Raw genomic sequence first — 22,303 nt, 5'->3', positions numbered from 1 at the left:
TTGTTCCCGCAATTTAAAAATCCTACTATTTTAACTTTTTCAAATTTTATTCCTCTTTTTCTGGGCAGAGGGTGCTTCCCTGGATTGGCTTTGTCCGCGCATTTATTTCTATATAAATATGATTATTACTTTTCCAGACTTTGTACGACTTGTCACATTGCAGCGAAAATATCCATTTTGATCTCTTTCGAATCCATCTAAACGATGTTTCTGCGTGACATCTGTACATATGAACAGAATAAAGGACACGTTTCTTCCCAAAACAGTTTTTAAATGAATTTAAAATGGATTCAGAGGAGATTTTTTTCGTGAAATCTGGTGGAAGTATGTACATATGTATATATCTCGCACAACTCAAAAACGAGTAGCCTCAAAACGTTAAAATTTTGTATATGAGACTGCTATTACATGCAGTTGTGCGCCTCCCTTTTTGGTTGCAATCTACCGCAGAAAAGGTAGATAAATATATATATATATACACCCATTCTGTTATCCGCCTCGGCGACCTCAGTTTTTTCAGTCTTATATGTTGGTAAATTGTGCACTTTTTACTTTAAATTGATTGAATTACGGTGTTCTTATGTTTCGGTTAAGATTTTTATGTCTTTAGTTAATCATCTTGCAATAGGTTTAAAATCATCATGAATTTAAAAGTTGTTATAGTGCCACTAAGCCTAACGAAACCGCCATTTGTTTTCATATGAATACTCTCTTGTACTTTGAATTAAGTCAATATCTGCACCTTCACTGTCTTTTGCTGAGTGGGAACAAAGGCAAACTTTCAGTTCTGCGCACCGAAAAATCTGCCTTCTTGTCCGCTGGCCGAATTGCTTGTTTTTGCGTAGAAAGTCTAATTTTACTTGTAAAAATATTTTTTTAACTGTATTTGATGTTTTATGCTTTTCTGTATTTTACAATTTTTAATGAAGATGTTTTGACTTTTTATATACCAGTGCCTTGCCGTGAAGTGAGAACTGAATAGATGAAGGAGAAATATATTTCTAATGAGATTCAGGGAAATAAGTTTAAATGAAATGCAGCAAAATTGTATACAATTTAATAGACCGTACAAGGACGTTATGTGGTATCCACGTCAGACGTTTTCCTAAATAATACCAACTAGCAACTCGAAATCGAAAGTTTTGTGAAAAATCTCTCCTAATATCAAATTAAGTACCAATGGTTTCTTCGATCATTTGTGATTTAACATTCGTAGGGTAACTGACGTATATTTGCTGTACAAACACAAAATACAAGACTTCTTTAACTGCAACTTTAAAATCAATATTAAGAGCAGGTACGGAGACACTATTAATAAACTATGTTTAATAAACAGTAAAACTGAGGTAGAACAAAAGTGCTTGAAAACAAAAAAAAATTTCGTAAAAGTAAATAAATAAAACAACAAATTAAGGAATTGATTATGAAGTAGTTATCTGATTATAAGTGCGTTTATAAGAAAATTTATCTAATGTAGATTTAACGCATGTGAGTTATTAGCTGTCAGCTTAAGGAACACAACAACATGACATGCTAGGTGCCTTGAACGTTTACTCAACGATCATTTGCTAAATAGTTTTAAAATAAATTGTTTTTTATGTTTTTACTCTTTAGCCAGTATAGAAAGGAAGAAATCCGAGATTTGGTTAAAATGCTTGATCCTCTTGCAAAAAATAGGAACGAAATCTGCAAAATGTTTCAACTTCTGCATGTTCTGGATGATAAAGGCCTGGCATTACTAACTGTATTATCTGTACACCTTCATCGTTTTCGAATTCGGTTGTGCGAGATCGGTTCCGCTAAAATAGTTAGAGAACATATAAATGGAGACCATAAAGATGATTAAATTTTATAAAACAAGGAACGTAAAAGATAACAGTACTTTTCGCTAGGATTCGAACCACAGATCTTCCACTGTTCATTGATATATTAACCGCTTACACCACGAGAGCAAGCATGGAGGATATGCAATGAATCTGATATAATATGACAGCAATTAAGGGAAGATGCGATACGCTTTTGCAATTTATACGGGAAAAAATGAATCCATAAAAGTCTAACTAAAATAAACGGAATCGATAAAATTTAACTAAAATAATCGAAATCGATAGAAGCTAACATTTCCTGTAAAAGCTTTAAAAATGATATTTTTTTAAATGAAAGGGAAATATTTTTGTTAATTTTAACCTATTTATTATTTTTATATAATTTTGTATTAGGTTTATATCATTTTATATTTTTTAATAATAATTATCTAATTTATATGATTTTTATCTTCTGTTTATTATTAATAAATACACTTTAATGGAACTTATTAAACGTTGTAAGGCAGATAAATAAATTAACAAGCAAATAATTTTTGCTTTAAAATTACGTGTATTTTTTATTATTATTCGTCTTTTCAGGTTGAAAAAAAAACCCGTTCAAATATGCCTTTTGTTAAAGCCCACTGTTGTATTATACAAGGTCCAAGACAGCAAAAACATTTTCATTCTCACATCATAACACCAGAAATATTAATGAAACATCCAAAATATTGGCAAGCATGTTTGTTTCCTTGCGAAACTTAATTAACTTTCATTTTTAAAGGCACGAATCCAGTCGGGTAATTTTAGCAATATGTGCTGTTCATCGCAAGTAATCCTTTATTCGAAATTCTCAACTTTCCAATATACTAAGTAATTTCATTTTTTTAATTAAAATTCTCGAGCAAGGGTATGGAATTTAATAAACTTGATGTGAAGGCGAAATTATTTTTAATCAGTTTCCGCGATTCGGAGTAACACAGTAATTTATCTAAGATTAGCATTTTCTGGAGAAAATATTACATTAGCGAAAAGAACGACTAAAGATCCTATTACATAATAAAGCCTTTATTACGGAGAGTCGCAAATTTGATACATTATATTTAATCCTTTTATTACGATGAGTCGTATATTTATTTTGAATGAATAAATTGTGGATTTACTTTGATATTCGAAGGAAGACGTTCCAATTTCAGACGACACAATGTATATAAAATCTACTCATGATTTTTTTGTTTTTTCAACTGATTATAGTGAAACATACGAATTCTTTTTTCTAAGCGAGGGATATTTTCATAGAACATCTTTTTATAGGAAATTGGCTGGTACTCACGCTACTTATGATAAATATTACGAAATATTAATGCAGCCAGCTTTTGCCGAAAATATATTCAGCGGTATTATTAAATCAACCAACATGAGTCAGAAACTTATAATTCAAAATAATTACGCTATTTCCAAAACATATTAACACAGAGCCCCTCCCCCTATGGAGAAGAAGAGATCACTTTCATAGAAATATTGGATCTATACGCTCTTCCAATGTACAGAGCTTTTATATTGCGTCAATACGCTGTTATAGTATACTGCATTATTATATTGTGTCTATATGCTTTTTTTTAGTTTAGTTTAGTTTACGAGGGAGCTGCAACCCTCCTGGCCGATAATAATCGGCCGCATGGTTAACGCTGCACAACCGACGCAGACAAACAAAAATACAGTTAAAAGATAAAAACAAAAGATTAAAACATATACTGTGTATCTTTAAAAATACAATCGCACAATACAAAATAAGTACAATCATAAGCATAATCGGTTAGAAAACAAAAAATAGTAAGACGACACATAACTCACTCACCCAACACATAAACTCGTAAACAAAAGAAAAACTAAACTATTTAATGTCCTATTCCTATGATAGGTCTTGTTTTCATTCACAATCCTCATAATTTCTGTAATAAAAATATATATTCTGAAGCAAATAACCTATCGAAATTATTTTGGTGGAAATTTTAAGACAGTCAAAAATTTAGTATATTTACGAATGTTCTCCATTGTTAACAGACATTAGAGTTTGGATCATCTGTCTATTTTTAATTTCTGTGGCTTCAGTTTCAATAATTAGAATTTTAAATTTATTATAATAGCAAACAATTACATAAGTCAAAAACATTAATTTTTTTTAAATGTTTCAGATGTAAATTTTGTTTACGTAATTAAATATTTCGCTTTGTTTTACAGATGGTAAATTTGAGCAGTAATGAGCTGATGAGCATATTTCAACGAAAATATTCAACGAGCAATTCAATTTCAACGAGCATATTTCAACGAAATAAATTTGAGCAGTAATGAGCAGAACGAACTGCATTCGTATTTCTGTAAAATGCGATACTCAGAATTCCACATCAAATTAAGCATTAATTACTGATAAGTATACAGATCTTTACATATGAATACATATTAGTAAAATTTATTTCCCTTTCTTTTCTGGGATTTTTATGCAAAATCAGCCAGTTTACGCTTTTTACTCCCTTGTACGAAGTAAAAAGGAAGTATTGTAATCGCGAAAAGTTTCAGGCAGCATATTTCAACGAAAATATTCATTTTGACAGCTATCGAATGCAATTTAACGATGTTTTTGCGTGATATCTGTACGTAAGGAGAGAATAAAAGACTCGTTTCCTCCAAAAAAACTATCAAACAGCTTTAAAATTAATTCTGAAGAGAATTTTTCATGGCGTCTGTTCGAACGTATGTACGTACGTATGTACATATCTCGCATAACTCAAAAACGAGTAGCCTCAGAACGTTGAAATTTTGTATATAGGACTGCTATAACATGTAGATGTGTACCTCGTATTTTGGTTGATATCGGCCGCACCAAACGTATATAAATATGTTTACATATATATCCACTCTGTTACCCGGCTCAGTGATCTCAGTTTCTTTACTCTGATACGTTTGTAAATTGTACATTTTTTGCTTTAAAAATGATTGAATTATGTTGTTTTTATCTTCCGGTTAAGGTTTTTATGCCTTTAATAAATCTGTGTGCAATATTTTTAGAATTATCAACAAATTTAAAGCTGTTTAAGTGCCGCTAAGCCTTTTTTCTGACGGCGGCCATTGATTGTTTACATTTGAAACAGCAGACTAGTGGATTTATTGCCAATCTACAGAAACTTAGCTTCGTAACAACAAAGATAACGCCTTCATTTATTATTGCCAATTAAATCATGCTTAATCCTTTCTGGAATTTTTTCGAGGAAATAAGTGTTTAGGATTTACTTCGTAATTTTTAATATAGATATTTTGAGTTTTTATGTATTTTTGCCTTCTCACGAAGTGAGAACTGAATTGATTGAATGAGAAATACTCAATCGTCTGTGAAAAACTGTTTCTTTTTTGTTTTGTTTGCTTAATTTCTTTTATATATCATTCTAGCTTTATTATAGTATTTGAATAGAACATGTGGCGACGATTAGATAATTCTATTCTTTAAATGATATAAATTTTGTGCATTATGAGTTATAATATGAACGAAATATAATACTGTTAAGTGAATCTAGCGCCAGAGTGTCGCTATGGTAAACAAATACTAGACTGAATTTTAAAGAATGCATTTATTCTATTGTGGTTTATGCGCTGTCGGCGAAGTAGATTTAATTCAATCCAATAAGTTATGAAATTATGAAATGCAAGAAAAAATGAGTATAATTTAATATTCCGTACAAGGAAGTCATGTGGTGTACACGTCAGACTTTTTTAATTATGTAAAACATAATGAAATCAAAATATCAATCTAAAATCTTCCCCGAATTCTTTCGCATAGAGCACAAAAGCGTGCGGAGATGATTATAATTTCTACTACACAAAATGAAAACAATACAGATATTAAAAGAAAGCAAATAAATAAGGAATTCTACTATTTAAGAACAAATGCATTAGCTTTCGAGAGCTTTCTAGAGAATATTAGGGCTTTTTACGAGTAAACGTGACTTGAACCACTTATCTTCCATTTGAGACTTTGAATGCGCTAACACTTACGTTCAAGACGTACGAGATACGTTCGACCAGATCTACAACGTGATGAATATTATCCACCGTATTTTCAGTTAGGCGCCTACTAGAGGCTATTAGTATTTGGGAACGAGAACTATGAACAAGAAATTAAATCCTCATCGGGATGTGAACCAGGAATCTTCCAATTTCTGGTTGGATGTGATCACAGTTTGCACCACCAAGGCAAGTAGATGCAATTATTCGTTATATTCTCTCCCACGTAAATCAGCTGAGAAGAACCACGATAAACATTCATTAAATCCGGGTGAAGATGAATTATCTTCGAGCTCATTTTATTATTTAATTTATTGTATAGCCTGTTAGATGTTTCGGAGCAGAGAAAAAAATAAAAGTCACTTAAAAAATTCACTCACACCACGAAAGTACACATGGGAAATATATATTCCATTCACATAATATTAAAAGTAATTTATAACTTTTTGCAGCAGAAAAATCTACTCAGGTGAATAAAATGTGCAGCTAAGTAGTTTAATTGAATTATTATTTATTAACTATGTAAATACATTATATATACACTGTAGATACATTTTATTGAAACTTCTAAAGACTTTATTAAATATTTTTTTCAACCATTTTAACTACTTTCTAGTGTCAATTCATACGCCATGGCCGTTAATACATGCTGTACTTCTTTGTATGTTATGTTACTTAAATAAATAATCTATACTTTAAACCATTTAATAATTAATGCCATGTTATTCTTAAAACTTACGTAGTCTGCGTATCATCCTAAAATGCATTTAAATGATGCAATGTTTCAGTTAAATTACGCAATGTTTTCTCATAATTTTAAAAAAATAATTCTTGTTTTGAGAAGGCAGATAAAAGTAAAAAAAAAAAAAAATCTTACACTAATGAAATGCACATTTTTGCAAATTTCTGAGTTAAATAGGAAAGACGAAATAAATATTGGTTTTATTTATTTAGTGGCTTTAAGTTCATCATGTGCATAAAATGAAATACTAAAAAATGTTTATTTAATGAAATCAGAAAAGCGTTATGAAAAGATCAGCCAAAGAAAGATTTCGTATTTTAATTTCATAATCTCATACCCCATTACAGGAAAAAATATGTTTTCCTCCCAATTTTAGAGCTTAAAGGAAGGAAATAATAAAATTAACATATCTAGTCTTTCATAAGATGATGAAAATAACTGGTACAAAAAACAGCAGATATAAAATATTTTATGTAAATCAGGGATTGCACTTATCTTGCGTTATGCATTATATTTAAGAAAAGGCAATTTGAATAAATATGAGCTGTTAAATTATTGGTTACAAGCAAACTTTTATTGAACAGGCTCTTCATCAACCATGTCAGGCAAGAGTAATTATTTGAAATTTTTCTCTTCTTCATTGCTCGTAGATTAATTCATATTCCTCTTTAAAAAGCAATAAAAAGCCGTTGAACTTCAGGTATGCGGATTGGTGTTTGTTCTTTCCAGATCGAATAAAAATAAACTGTTTTAAAATTATTTATATGTTTTTAATTCCTAATTTTAAAATTGTTTTAATAAATTGAAATAGCATTCATTTTTAAGATTTTTTTTCTTAATGGCATATAGTAGCCATTTTAGGCTTTCTCCACTAGTAATGCCAAAAGCGGTGGTCATTTTATTATGGAGGCATCTAACAGGCGGACAAAGTCACCTCCAGTGAGGGGCAGAGAATTTACATCTACTCCTTCTCCGGGATTCGAACCCGGACTATTTGGTATCGCAGTCGGATTCCCTAACTACTATACTATCCGAGCGGTTTTTTTTAAGAAATTAATAATTTAGGCATATATGTCCAAGATTTAGATTGTCTAACAATATTCAAGAAACACACAGTCTCTAACCATTTTAATGGAATAGCAGTTTACAACCTACAATTCTTATAACCTGTTATATTAAAATAGGTACTTCAAGTTAGTCTTTCTCCCTTCAAATTTTATTCATAAGGCTGGTAATATCTGATGTTGAATGGTAGTTAAATGCCCTAATTCTCTTCTCTTTCTTAAATTGTCTTTACCTATCTTCAGTTCTACATTAAACTAAAATTGCGTAGTAGAGTATTGAATTAGTAAGAATTGTAAGAATTGGAGGCTCCCTTCAGCCCACCTGGACACAAGTGTCCCCATAGCTCAAAAGAAGGGGTCCCGTAAGTATTGAATTAGTGTGGTAATTGAGAGCAATATCAAAACAGTACTGTTAACTAATTCTGAAAAACATAAATTAAAAATTTGGGTTAAAAATATATTTACGAGTGCCCCTTGGCGACAATTGGCGATTTTTGGCGGCACATGGACACCGAATTTGTGCAGTTCTTTGACGTGTTATTTTGGCTTTGTGTAGCGGCGATTTGAGGGCCCAAATCGCCAAAATAACAAGTCAAAGAATTTTTGATGCAAAATACGAGTCAAAGAATTGCACAAACGTGGTATCCATGTATACATCGACCTTTTTTCACTAAAAAAATCAGAGAATTGCACAAACTTGGCATTGCGCACCTCCTTGACTTTGTCAATGTACACATCTATCTATTTTCACTTAAAAATTCAAAGGAGCAGCCAGCAAAAATATATAATCTCAATAAACTACAATCAAATAACCTAAAAAAGGGAATTCGGTTTAATCCTAGTATCCGGTGCACACGGGATTTGGCTGCTTTTGGCAATTTTATGATGAGCAGTAAAAACGGGACATAAACGATGAGTAGTAAACGGGTCATTTAAAGAATATATATAGTTATATATAGTATATATTATGTATATACACACATAGTATATAGTGTATAGTATATAGACGTTCTTTGGATCATTTTTGGTGTTGGCGATAATTTTCAAAATCGCGCCAAGGTTGCACCGTATACTAGGATTTTACCGGAAATTCATCTTAGCATTACACAAAGGAAATATCTCCTTACCTTACTTTATTTAGAAATGTGCCTGTCTTCAGTCAAACAAAATTCCTTAACAGCATCCCTAAACATCCTAAAATTATCTGAACTAGAATGTGTATACTGGCGTCGCCACATAAATTCGCAAAGATATGAGTCAAAAATATTCTCTGTAGTCCCAGTATCCGCCGACGTTCGACCATACGTATTTTCCTTCCTACAAACATGACACTTGTAATGGCGACCACACACCAGTCAATTAATGCTCGTTTTCCCTTTCATTCCAAATTGTACAAAAACTTCAAATTAATCTTACCACATTCAGCCATTTTACCGTCTAAACCGCAAAACAAGCAACGAACTTCCTAACCAACAACACACATCACAAGTCCTTACCAAATTTTTCCCATCATTCAAAATTCACTGTAATCACGCAACCACTTACGTCATAATAGGGTTTCCATAACGTCCAACTACTCAGATTACTATAAACAACTTGGCGATAAATGAAACAACAACCTGGCGACAAATAAACAACTTTGCAATAATACAAGGAACATATAAATGAGAAGATGACAGATTAAAACGAAAAGTCTCTACCCTTGTGAATGTTATTATTTTATAAAATATATTTACAGTTAATAATTAATTGTGACTGCAGATTTCATATAAATATCAAAAAAGAAGTTGATACTCTTACAAATAGAGACAATCTGAAATATGTAGTATGCTTCACATTTCATATCATTTGTAAGGAATAATTAACTTTCATAAGATTATGCTAAAAATGCAACAGATTCTGCTGATACATCTCGGCATAGCTTGTTTGAGATAGGCTGTAACTATTCTGGAAGCATTTTAATATTATTAAAAACGCATGGAGCGCAAAAGTTTTATTTTGTTTCCCTTTAGAGTTATTGGAAAAAAACGGATTAGGTTACATCAAAACACTCGACAATTGTTTGATCAATGATAGGGATGCTTCCGTGAAGGATATTTTAAGAAAAACTGGCTGGTGAGATACACGGGACAAGCCAAAAAAACTCCCCCACAGCTGACATATTTGTCAAATATGAGTCCCGGTCGAACTAACAGTGTTACTTAAGCTAACGTTCTACCGCTGGTACATCCGGTTTATAAATTTCCATTTTGTAAAAAGCGTCCCGTTCTTAAACTAATTTGGTTTTGTAGTCTTCTAAGAAATTCTGAACTTTCGAAACTGCCATTTTCAATGAAATTTCTTCAATAAAATTCACTAAAATCTCCTAGTTTGTTACTTAATTTCCAATAATTGAATTATAATAGCAGCAACTAAGTCATATCATTGGATACACAAAAGATCCTCATCATGAGACTGAAGATGTGATGCTTAGCTTAAGATTGGAATTCAAAGATTCTAATTCTCGTCTCATATCAATAGCGTTCAAAATGATTTCTCTACGACAAAATTATTTAAAATTTTAGATGAGCATGGAAATGAATTCTTTCCAAGCACGTTTAAAAGTTGTGCATGTCTTTAACTTAACCATTAATGTATGTTTTTAATTGCTTGAAACTATTCAAAATCAAAAGCTCAGTAAAAAGGTTTTGGGATGTCTTGGGATTTCCAGAGACTGAAGCTCGACCATGACAAAAGAATCATGGGCCGGTTAAAGTTCCCATCGATGAGCGTACAATTGTTTATGCTATGGCAAACAAAAAAGACCAGGCGTAGTCTTAACCACATTGTCTCATCATTTATCTATGCTCTGAATTTGTGGATCTGGAGTACTTTTCATAAGCCACGTTAAAAACTATTGTGGGAATTAACTTTTTTTTTCAGTCCAAGTATCCCCCACCGGGGATCGAAGTAAGGAAATCTGCAAAGCTACTGGCTAAGATCTGTACCTAGGGAGTCTCTGCAACGGGGGTATAAAATTTATGAACCTAGTGGTTCTGGAGGTCACGAAAAGGTCACTCATTGGTCGGCCCGGTGGTCTGGCGAGTCCTACAGCGGTGCGGCTATAGTAGCCCGTGGAAATGCGCCCTCGGGTTTGCTGGGTAATGTCCCACTGCGACGGGCAACCCGAGCGAGTGGCAGGTAGCAAATTGACGACCAGTGTCGCTTTAAGCGAAGAAACTCATTATGCAGCTCCGACTCGTAGTGTGAGGAAGCCCTATATTTCTTATAGTCCAGGTAGCATAAATTCCTTTCAAGCTATAATGCATTTCTTTTGCCTTCTTAGTATGCCTTCGTGGTGCAGTGGTCAGCACACTCGGCGCGCATTCAAGAAGTCCGTGGTTCGAGTACCGGTGAGGGCATTACTTATTTTTCATCTCTCCTGCTTTTAAAAATACCTAATGTCTCTACAAAGCATTTTATTTTAAAACAATAGTAAGAGAGCAAAATACATCGAATTAGTGTACTATTCATTGGATGCATGGGTTCTGTTTATAATTAAAAAGAATCGCTCAAAACATGGCGAGGAATTTAATTTAATTTTCTACCGCGAGTTTAATTTTATACTGTTAAAAAGATTGGGAGTAGAAAAGTTCATCACAGTTTTTTTACTACTAGCATAGTTTACCAAATCTTTTTATTTCAAAAGATATATAAAATATTTTTCATTAATCAAATCCTGACAGCTGATCATCATTTCGTTTTCGTTTTCTTCTTCTTCTTTTTTTTTTTTTTTTTTTTTTTTTTTTTTGAGGGGAAGCTTTAACAAATATCGTGTGTTTGGGAAGTTTTCTTTTTATGAATAAAAGAAATGAAAGTTTCCCAGAAAGCTTCCTGCAAAAATCTTATTCTTTTCCCCAATTATAGATTATAGTTAAAAAAAACTTTAACTCTAGGGTAAGGAGCACTTAAAAAAAGAACTTCGATTGAACGATGGAAAAAAAGGATTTTAAAGAAAGTAAACGGTCTGAGATCGTTTTACGTTCTCTTTTCGTATGAATCCTTGTGCGAATTAAAGTACATTTTATCGTCTGCTTGTTTTGCATATCGATGTTGGGATTTCTTAACTTCAAAATCGTTCCACATTACAGTTTTTCTTTGTTCCCTTTGTTCTATTTCATTTTTTTGGCATTCGTTCTTTTTTTATACTGCTCGTTCTAAATTTCAAAATGGCAGAGAAAAAAATACAAGTGTTGGGAGAAATTCAAAGTATAGAATTGTCTTTAATAGCTTTCTGATACTCCAGACTTCTTTTGTTGAATTCCATTCAAACTTTCCTTCAGTAAATGTTTTTTAGATTAGATATACATATATTTTCGGAAGGCTATTAAGAAACTAAAGCAAACCCTTCTTCGGTTGTGAGTTTCGAATAAGGAGCGAACCATGATTTATGTGTGGAAAACAAATCTCTTTTTGGAAAATTCTGCAAATGATACAAAAAAGAAAATTCAGTTTTATATAAATAGTTTTTAATCTAAAATTTTATTATATTTCTTTTTACTTAATCCATTTTCGTTTTATTTTCTAACTGTAGACAATATCTTAATGATCCTGAGTTGGGCTGACCATTTGGTTTACAAAATCAAATTGTTCTGGTATTGTTTGGGTAAATTTTTATTTAAATCAACACATCAGCAATATCAATTGTGATTTGAAATTTATTAATAAAATGCCCTCAGGTGTATTTCTCCTTGAGGGGAAGAATTTTATAGTTGCAGGCGAGAATGCGGTCAGTCATTTATTTATCTGTTAAATAATTTTTTATGATTATGAAAAACTGCCTTTATTTATATTTTGGTATTTATCAACATACTGTACGTTTTCTTATTTTTAAGGAGAATGGAACGATCGTCTAGCAGTGGTGAAAGATGTGCACGGTGCCAAAATGTTTGAGAACCACTTCTCTAGAACTTTCCACACGTTTTTTTGTATACTTTTTCTAATTCAGGTGCATTCTATTCTCTTAATAAAATTACAAGCATAATTTTATGTGATATTTTATTTAATATCCCACGCATTGCACCTACACAATTTAGAACTAAGTGCGTACAGATTTGAAAGCTAAAAATGGCAGCATTCTTACAATTTTATCGTTCATTATACAATCCTTGTGAGTATGTACAATGATGAGCACGTTCATAACATTGATTAACTTTTTTCGTAGAACTCAATTTTTATAATATTCTTAAAGTCTTTAGGCACTGTTGTCTGAGTCTATTCAATTTTGATAAATAATGACTTTTGAGAGGAGACTTCACTTTTGGTAAAAGAAAGTTCACTTGTGAGACGTTTTGACAGAAATCCTTCTCAAGAATGGAATTCTGTAAGACCGCATTATCGTGCAGCAGAAACGAGTTTTTATAGAGCCTTTTTTAGACCAAATGCACTGATTTCGTGTTATAAATCTTTCTGTTATGCCTTTATAAGATATTAAACTCATCGTTAGTTGCTAAGTAAATTTTTTTATGAATTATCTATCTCCAATTGAAATAGGTTGCCAATAATATCCCTTTTTGAGATTTCTAAAACCAAAGTTCCTGTGGCCGTGGTGAAGCTTCACCAACTTTAGCAGTTGACTTCCGTTTTATCTCAGGATCATAAACAATTTACCAAGATTCATCTCTAGTAAAACTTTGTTTGAAACCAAATCCTGACTAAACTGCAGAAGGAAAAAAATTAGGAAAATATGATTTCAATTGTCTGCTCTGTTTTCAAAACCATGAGATTAAATATTCTCCATATCAAAAGAAACGATAACTATATAGAAAATTCTGCACATAAGTAGGTGGTAATTTAGGAAACGCCAATTATGGTATTAAAGTAATGTTGTCAACTATAGTTTGATACGCTTGTTGAATATGTTAAAAAAGTATGCACTGTATATATATTATCGGTTCCGAGATTTAAATTGCGATTTTTCATCAAATAGAAGGCCATCTTTTGGGTTCAAATTGATAGAGAAATATGCCAATTTAAAACTTAAAATTAGGAAAATTAGGTAAAAAAAGTAATCTTAATGTTGCTTACAATTTGAATACAATTCAATCAGTTTCGATCTCGATCAAATACAGACCCTATTCTTCACGGTGCCTGCAAAAATGGACATGAATACGGAGATATTACTCCGCATGTAAGTCCATGAGCCAAATGAGCCGTCATAAGTAGTATCGATAGATCAATGGTTTTAGAATATAAGAAAGGCAGAAAGCGAGGTGAAGATCATTGTTTCGATACAGCAACAGTAGCTCGATGGCAAAAGTGGATGCAGGAACAAGAAGACTTTTTAGAAAAATCACGTGATGTCAGGAAAGCAGCATGTCGCTTAGCTGTTGGACTAGCTTAGCAGTTTGGCTATTGGGAGGAAAGGCTATTGGAGCACGAAAGTTTGCAGGGGAAGGATTCTGTAAAAATCCTATAATTAAGAAAATCAGGCTGAAATAGAGGGAAGAGAAAATTTAATAAATACATTAATTAAAAAATAAATTAATAAAAAGCACTAATTAATTGCTCTGAGGACTGCGTCTGGACGTCTCCAATTAACTTCATTCAAATAATAATATAGTGATGTTATTGAGATATTGTTTGTTTACATCTATTGCTATTTTGATTTCTCTGAAAGGTATCTATATTAGAAGGACATGCAGTTCTTGAGAAAAGGCAGGAGTAGGTGCCACGGAACGCAGGATTGTCTTAATAAAAAAGTAGTGTTAAAGGTTGTTGTAACGGTGTGTAAGGCTTCGATTAGATAAAGATTGTTTTGTGGTCCTAAGCCTTTGTGTCTCAAGGCGTTAAAGTCCGTTCTCACTTGTGTAACAGGGTTTAAGCTACAAATCAATCAGAGAAGATAAAATTGTGAAGGCGTAAATGTGCTGTAGAGTCAGAGGAGCCGTCGACCGTACGTCAATCTGTGCTTACGCTTAGCTGTCATTGGTCGGTTCTTATAGGAAGTTGGTATAAAGTCGAAAAGTTAGAATATTTAAGCAGAATTATTCTTAAAATCGTCTTTTGACGTAACAAAGATAAGTTTATTCCTGTTAGGACCAAAACAACTTCGCCTGAGCGGATTCTGAAAAAGAACACAGTTCCGGCGAAATAACGGGAATAGTGATGCCTTACACTTCGGGAAGCAATGGGTGTGGGGAAATCAGAGCGGGATTTAGATTTGATAAGGACATAAGCTGTTTGAGATATGGAGCGATTTATAAGTCTGTTATACTATATTTTATTTTTTTGGGGAGGGGCTATGCTATAGCTTGTGTAGCTTATATATAAATCCTGCACTGGGAAAAATGAACGTGACGGTAGTGTCATCTGTGGAAGAAAAAGTAACTAAATGTGAAAAACTAAGATTTCTGAGATCTTTAGGAAAAACTGGATTAGCATTAATGTCCTTAGCTAAACAAAGATTCATTTATGTAAATGTGAAAAACTTCAAGCAAATCCAATTTACTGACTGAAGAAGCTTGAAGGATAATTTTCGCAGAATTAAATTCAAAACTGCGATTTAACTATCGAAAATTTGGTCATTTCTTCTTTTCAAACATAACATTCGTGTTCCCTGACACGGAATTTAAACGCTATTTTAATGCAGCTGCTAAATTCTCCAAGAATCAAAATCAGATACGGAAGATTTTGATTCAAAATAGTATAATTTTTACTGAATGGTGAAAAGTAACGGAAATTGAACTTCTGGAGAATATGAGCTATTTGGTAACTGACAGAAGAGTGCTAATATTATTTCTAACAGCGGAAATGTTTTCGTTTAAATACGTAAAGGTTTTTCCGATAGTAGGAGAAAATCCTTTGTCAACGGCAATCGACAACATTAGAAAAGAGCAAAGATTCTGAAGAATAAACTTTGGGAGCAAAATATACGCAAAAAAGAAAAAAAGCCATATTTTTAGCAGGGTGACACGAATTAACATGGAGAGCTAAACAAACAAACAGAAGATTTACTATACAGAGTAATGCAGAAATCATATTCCTTTCGGATAGTTCGGATAGAAGTATTAGTTAAATGAAAGGAATTATTAACTTTAATTCCTTTCAAATGTGAACTAGATGGCTGGATCGGTCAAATTCAAAATCGATAAAAATTCGCGTTACATCTTTTTCGTATTAAAAAGCGCTAATGTGTCATCGGCTTAGCGAATCACGAGATAAAAAGTTAGTTTTTCAAATAATTTATAATACAATAGTGCATGTAAATGGGCGCAAGAATTGTACTGAAGGGATAATTCATTAACTAAGGGGACTATCTATACATTAGTACATGTTACGATAATACTGCTTTTGGAAAATGAAAAGTATCTGATTCAAAGAAATTGTAGCGAGAGAAATTAACTCCTCAGTTTTAGTACATATGAAGTGGAATTCACGAAGTGTTATTTCGAAACGTTTAAAAATTATTCCTCAAAACCATTTTGACGCTATAATGAAAGGGTTAAAATAAATAAGGTTTTATACTACTGTTTATAGAACTAGTGGACAGACTAATTTATGTCACTAATCTGAAGAAATTGTAGTTTATATAACTCAAAGGGTTCCATGGATAAGTTCGACAGTTTGTATACAAAAGTACTACGTTCTAAAAACAAATAAAGCAAGGAATATTTGTACACATTGATTAAGTTTGTGAGGTTTATCCATTCGTTTTTAACTAATAGTCAGTTTTAAGTTTTAGTACTTTCCTATCACGCTGTTTCATCATGTTTCATGCTAGAAGGTAAATGAGATAGCGAGTGTTTGCTCAACTTAAGGTAGAAAGAAGTGCCATTTAAGCCAAGAGTTTCGGAAGTTATTGTTAGAGCGTGTCTGTCTGTTATAGGCAGTGTTGCCAGATCGTGCGATTTTACGTAAATTTGCGACTTTTGACAAAAATGTGCTACTAAAATTTTAGTATTTGCGATTTTGCTAAATTTTTGAGACATCCACCATTTCCTTATGCTCTTTTTTGCGACTACAAAGATGTTCTGAATATATCGTAAAATGCTTTGATTTTAAAATAAGTTATTGATTAAATATAATTTATATTAAAATAGTTTATTTAGTCTTAAATAGAAGTTGACATCTGACAATCTTATTTAGATGTGGGCTTTCCATTTCAAGGCTGAAGTCTGCACAGTCTGATGCCGGTATAACGAGAAACGGGTAAGGGAAGTAAAAAAAAGTAAAAAGAAAGAAAAAAATGCTGCGGGGACCTCTCACCCTTCCTGGTCTCCCGTGCATTTTGTTTTTAAGTCAGCTCCCCCCCCCCAGTTCTATGGTGATAATGAATCGGATCAAAGAACTTGCACCTTGCGCGCCATATATTGGGCACCCAAACAGAGAAATGAATTAAATTCATACTGCTGATTATAATATTGCTAAGAACTAAGCAATAAGCAATGGAAATGACTTAATAATCAAAGGAACGGCATTTTTCTAAATAACAACAAAAATAAATTCAACAGTAAAAGAACAAGGCTTTCTGAAGTAATCAGAATCTGAAACTGATCCACCACACAGAACGGAAAACTCACTGAAAAGCATTCCTCAATTAAAATGTTCACATTTAAAGAAAAAAACAATGAAGTAAAAAAAAATTAACTGCAAACTCAAAAAAATTAATACGAAAGAGCTAACAACCAAAACGTGAGGAATCTATTAAGAATAGATATCCGCAAATTATAAAATTGAAACTTAAATTAAATGAGAATTAATTAAAAAAGAAATGGATATTTAAACAATTAAAAATGAGCAATGTTGTTTTAAAATTTTCGTTAAAGCTAAGATATGTAAATTAAAGAGACTATAAGAATCGAATACAGTCTGTAACTTACAGAACCAATAGACGGTAAATTTGTGATGACGTCAGAGGTCATGTGAGCCTGCCTAACTATGACGTCACAAAAATTACGTGTTCTGACGGTCATTTGCGGTTTTTTGCGACTTTTTGAGTCTATTTTTGCTGCTTTAGTTGAAAATTTTCTGGTAACACTGATTCCAGGCCACGTTGTGCCGTGATTATTAGCGATTTGATTCTGTGGCGTTGAGTGCTTCTAGCCATTCGGCTCGTCTCGCCGGTTTTTATGCAAACCAGAGCTTTTCCAATGTGTTAAATTATTCTGTGAGCCATTAGGCTAATCTACCGCATTTGAATTTGTTCAACGTTACGTAGTTCTATTAAGCCAGAGTTGCTTGGCTTGTGTTAATCCAAGTTGGGTAATTGTTAATTTTGCGTTTGAATAAGGGAGTCTTATACACCCTTCTTCTAACTTTTGTATTGTTTTACAAGGCTAGATGATAATTCTTCGGTCGTCTTTTTAACAGACTTTATAAGTTTATTCCACTTATCATCTGTCATTCCTCCTCATTTTGTATTGTTCTTCCATAAATTGTCTTAGGTAAAGTTGCTTTGCCAAACAATTTGCTAGCGAAATTCTACATATTCTACTTGAAACACAAGCAAGCTCCGTACAAGTACGTATTTATGGCAATGCAGTTTCGATGTAGTGCAGATAGGAAAGAGAGAATTTTTTGTATAGCATGAAATCCTTGCTACACGGTTTAGCCTTTAAACGACAATGAAAAAAGTGATAAAAATCGATTGTGAATTTGTTCAATCACGAATGCATGAAAGGAATTTTCAGATTTGTTTCAATATTATATCCATGTAGCTCAAAAATGTAAGAATTTAAGCATTAAAGCTTCTTTTGGAGGAGTATATGATGAGGAATATAGCAATCTGAAAATTTTATCGAATAGCCAATTCGCTGTAATAGTCGAAACTGCTAAGTCATTAGAAGAAGTTCATGGACATGAGATAAGAATATATGCAGGAATATTAGTGGATGAGGATTTCACGAGAAATAAAGATGCGTAGAAATTATTAGTGAAGGTCTGATTTGATTAATCTCATTGTTAGGAAGGCCCACCAGCGGCCGAGCGGTAAAGTCGCTGAACACTGGTAGTTCGGTCCGAGGTTCGAATCCCGCGAACGGGCTGACTGCATGGGCGTTTTTGCGGTTTTGCCCCATGTGTAACGTGTATACGAGCCAGTTTCCCTTAGAAAGTCCTCCACGAAGTCATCCCTCCCCTTAGGCAGATAGCCCTCGAGGCTTTGCCATAATCATACACACACACACACACACTCATTGTTAGGATAGAAAAATTCGTGACAGCAAAAATGAAGATTTGTAGGAATTATTTGGTGGAAGAGAAATGTAATGAATAGAAATAAGTGAACCAAATGGTTAGAGAAGAGAAAATTTTTGGAATTATTATAAATGTTGTCATAAAATTTTGGAATTATTATACCAGTATGGAAGAATTATTAATAGAAGTAACGTATAATGATTACATTAGTTTAAAAGCATTAGAAGTAAAGATATGCAAGAATTAATTGTGAAAGACATGTCTGCGTAAAAGATTTTTATTAAAAAATAAATAAGCCAGACTAAATTATTTCAGCACGCAGCAAGTACGCCACTAATTTATGATATCACATTGCATTAAAATGTTACGGATTTTTAAATTTACGATTATAAATTGTCCCACAACGGCGTGTCGTAAAATTACTATTATTTCCACACTCTATGGCGTCTAAATTTATTTCATACTCCGTATCACAATTTACGAAAATGGATAAAGTGAAGCGATCCTTGTACCTCTATCTTTTTATGTGTAATTTAACTGTCGAGAGTATGTACGTTTAAAAAACTTCTTCAGCATACAAATTTTAATATTTGTTACACTGTTTAATTTAACACTCTTCTCGAAAATCATACACCTTTTACATTTTACCTTACAATACGTTTGTGAAAAATATAAAATTGAATTAAGTCATTTCCTTCAAATTTATTAGGATACATTTTATGAAAATTGGCAGCTAGAAAGGCCTCTGAAGATTCTTCTCTTTTTATCCTTAATTTGCATTTTATAAGCTCATCAGGAAACATTTGTTTCAACATGAATATTTGAGAAACTTTAATTAGAAGAAAGAATAAATGATTCTAATATTTTAAATTAATGCACAAATTTTTGTAGAGATAACGGATTTAATTATGCGTTTCGTTTCTGTGCTTATATCGATTTACATATTAGTGCTTAAAAGTGAAACATTTTGTATAAAATTATTCATGTTTATGTTAAGATTTATAAAATTACATTTTACTTAACAATTTTTCTTTTTTATATCATTTTATGGTATAATTCTTATTATTAAAGTGCATTTTTGCATTGAATAACTATTTACACTTAATTTGTATTAATCTCATGCATATGACAACCACTTTTTCCCTCAAGAGAGCCCTATCAGTTTATAATTTAAAAGCTTTTTATTGAAGCATAATAAAACGCTCCATCTGTTATATTCAATGCATAAAATATATATACCTTTTAATTTACTTTTTTATTTTTTTGCAGATTTAGTGAAAAGAGGTAAGCACCAAGAATAAATTTGAAAGCTTCAAGGGCTATCTGCCTAAGGGGAGGGATGCCTTCGTGGAGGACTTTCCAAGGGAAACTGGCTCGTATACACGTTACACGTGGGGAAAACCACGAAAACGCCCATGCAGCCAGCCTGTTCGCGGGATTCGAACCTCGGACCGAACTACTAGTGTTTAGCGACTTTACCGCTCAGCCGCTGGTGGGCCTTAATCGTAGAGTTAAAAAAATTGCTTTTTTAAAAAGAAAATTGCTAGAAAGACATTAAGTGAATCGAACATAGTCATGCTTGCGTATGTTATTTCTGTACTATAAAAGTTTATTTCGAACACTTTTACTAACTCGTCACTAAAATTATCTGAGTTTGCAGCCTATTTCTTCTCATTCATTGGTTAAATTGGAGCCAAAGTTTGTGGTCAGTCGATGAAATGTTTTGAATGCACAACAACGTGGAGCATAACAACGTGGATTCTGAAAAAAATAGTTTTAATTACGCATTAGGGAATACTGAGAAGAGATGCCTTTAAAAACTGTATTGTTGTATATTTTAAATCCTGAAAATAACAGGTTTCGAAAATTAAGGATGGATAAGAGCAGGATAAAACATACATATGCAAAAAAATAACTGTATTAAAACCAGACTCTTTAGAGAAAAAAAGAGTTACAAAAATACTCAGTTAAACTATACATTTTATTTTTGTCCCATTCCCATTCGAACTTATTACAATATTTGTGGGAAATACTGCAAGTCCTACTTTCTAGTTATCACGAGAAACTACGTAATTTTGGGCACACAAAGTTCTCCCCCTTTTTTTCGTAGACATATATATCCAAATTATGGAATAATAATATGCGAAACAAGGGTGTATATGTCCTCAGTTATAGACCTCCAGTTCCAGTAATTGCAATATGACTTTGTTAAACTATACACTAAGTATGCTGTAGACTAGATCAATGACTTTGATAGTCATAGACTTTGAAGTTTGACCCTCTTGTTGGCCAACTTGGATAAGAAAACCTAGAACTTAGAGACATCAATGGCATATATTTTACAGAGATACGCTAATCACATAGATTTGACTGGAATTTGAGATTTTTAACCGGGATACGATATTTTAACCGGGATTCGAGACTCCTCTTTTGAGTAGGGGGTGAATCGTAAGTTATATTGCCTCGAATCGGCCTACATTAATGATATTAAAGATGATATATGTCTTAAAAATTTTACCTTGACTGTCTGCAGGAATTACGTCAGGACTCTCTATTGTAGAATCATTAGATTCTTCTTTGTAGCTCTGTATTGGAATTTCACACCTATAATAAAAATGAAAAGCAAAATAAATTAAAGAATCCTCTGGTAACTTTTATGATAAATTTATGCTCCATCATCTGCGTTATTGCAGAAATACACCAGAATTAAATCACAATAACAAATTAAAAATTCACTAATTTTTATGAAAAACAATGATTTTAAATTTTTAAAGTGGAATTTATTAACATAAATAAGCATTAACTTCTGATAATGTGGAATTCGTAATTAGTAATTCGTACTAATTCGTAATTAGTACGTTAATCAATTAAACAGATCATTACTTTATATCTGTATGCAACTAAGAAATGGCACAGTTCCAACTCCAGAGGTGGTTAGTTTGAAATAGCTGAACATATCAGTCCTTCAGCATTCTCTTCACCCAGAACAATGACTACAGAGGGTAAACGGGTATTACACTCACAAAAATAACGAAGCAAATATAAATAACTAAAACAACCAAACTTAACAGAGAAGTTTTAAACATATTCTTAGTTTCGGGATAGCATACAGCTTTCGGTAACAACTATAAATGAAAGTAGTAAAAATTTAATTAATTATTAGACCATTAGTTTTCGATTCGTGTGTTATTTAAAAAAAATCCTTTTAGTTTTTTTCTTTCAAATTGATTACAGGTCAATTTGAAAACGACGTTTTGAAAATTGGCCATTGTTCGCCACGACACAAGCGTGCCCCGACATAAAGACACAAAGGTTGTAGAGTCATTAGGTTAATTGGAAGCACTAAAGATGAAAAATATGCAGCCGCCTTCGCCGGGAATCGAACCACGGACTTCTGGATACGGGCCCAGTGTGCAGAACCACTACACCACGAAGGCTCGCTAGGGAAGTGGGAGAAATAC

The 22,303-nt window shown here is 32.6% G+C and overlaps 1 protein-coding gene across 3 annotated transcripts in view; it reads right to left on the bottom strand.

Moving 5' to 3' along the window:
- The window catches only part of LOC118195157 (protein turtle-like), a 1,209,650-nt gene that overhangs the window by 113,996 nt on the left and 1,073,351 nt on the right, over window positions 1–22,303 (bottom strand). For all 3 annotated transcript variants that reach the window (XR_015043000.1, XR_015043001.1, XM_085823517.1), the window contains one exon: window positions 21,361–21,446. Coding sequence is in view for 1 of the 3 variants with exons in the window: in XM_085823517.1 (XP_085679643.1) it covers window positions 21,361–21,446 (86 nt within the window). In the remaining 2 variants the exon portion in view is untranslated. The remainder of the gene's footprint in view (window positions 1–21,360; window positions 21,447–22,303) is intronic.

This window comes from Stegodyphus dumicola, chromosome 9 (assembly GCF_044657685.1).
Source record: "Stegodyphus dumicola isolate Sdum_Otavi_A_Nest chromosome 9, ASM4465768v1".
Classification (NCBI taxonomy): domain Eukaryota; kingdom Metazoa; phylum Arthropoda; class Arachnida; order Araneae; family Eresidae; genus Stegodyphus; species Stegodyphus dumicola.
This window is presented reverse-complemented; position numbering and strand designations above follow the sequence as displayed.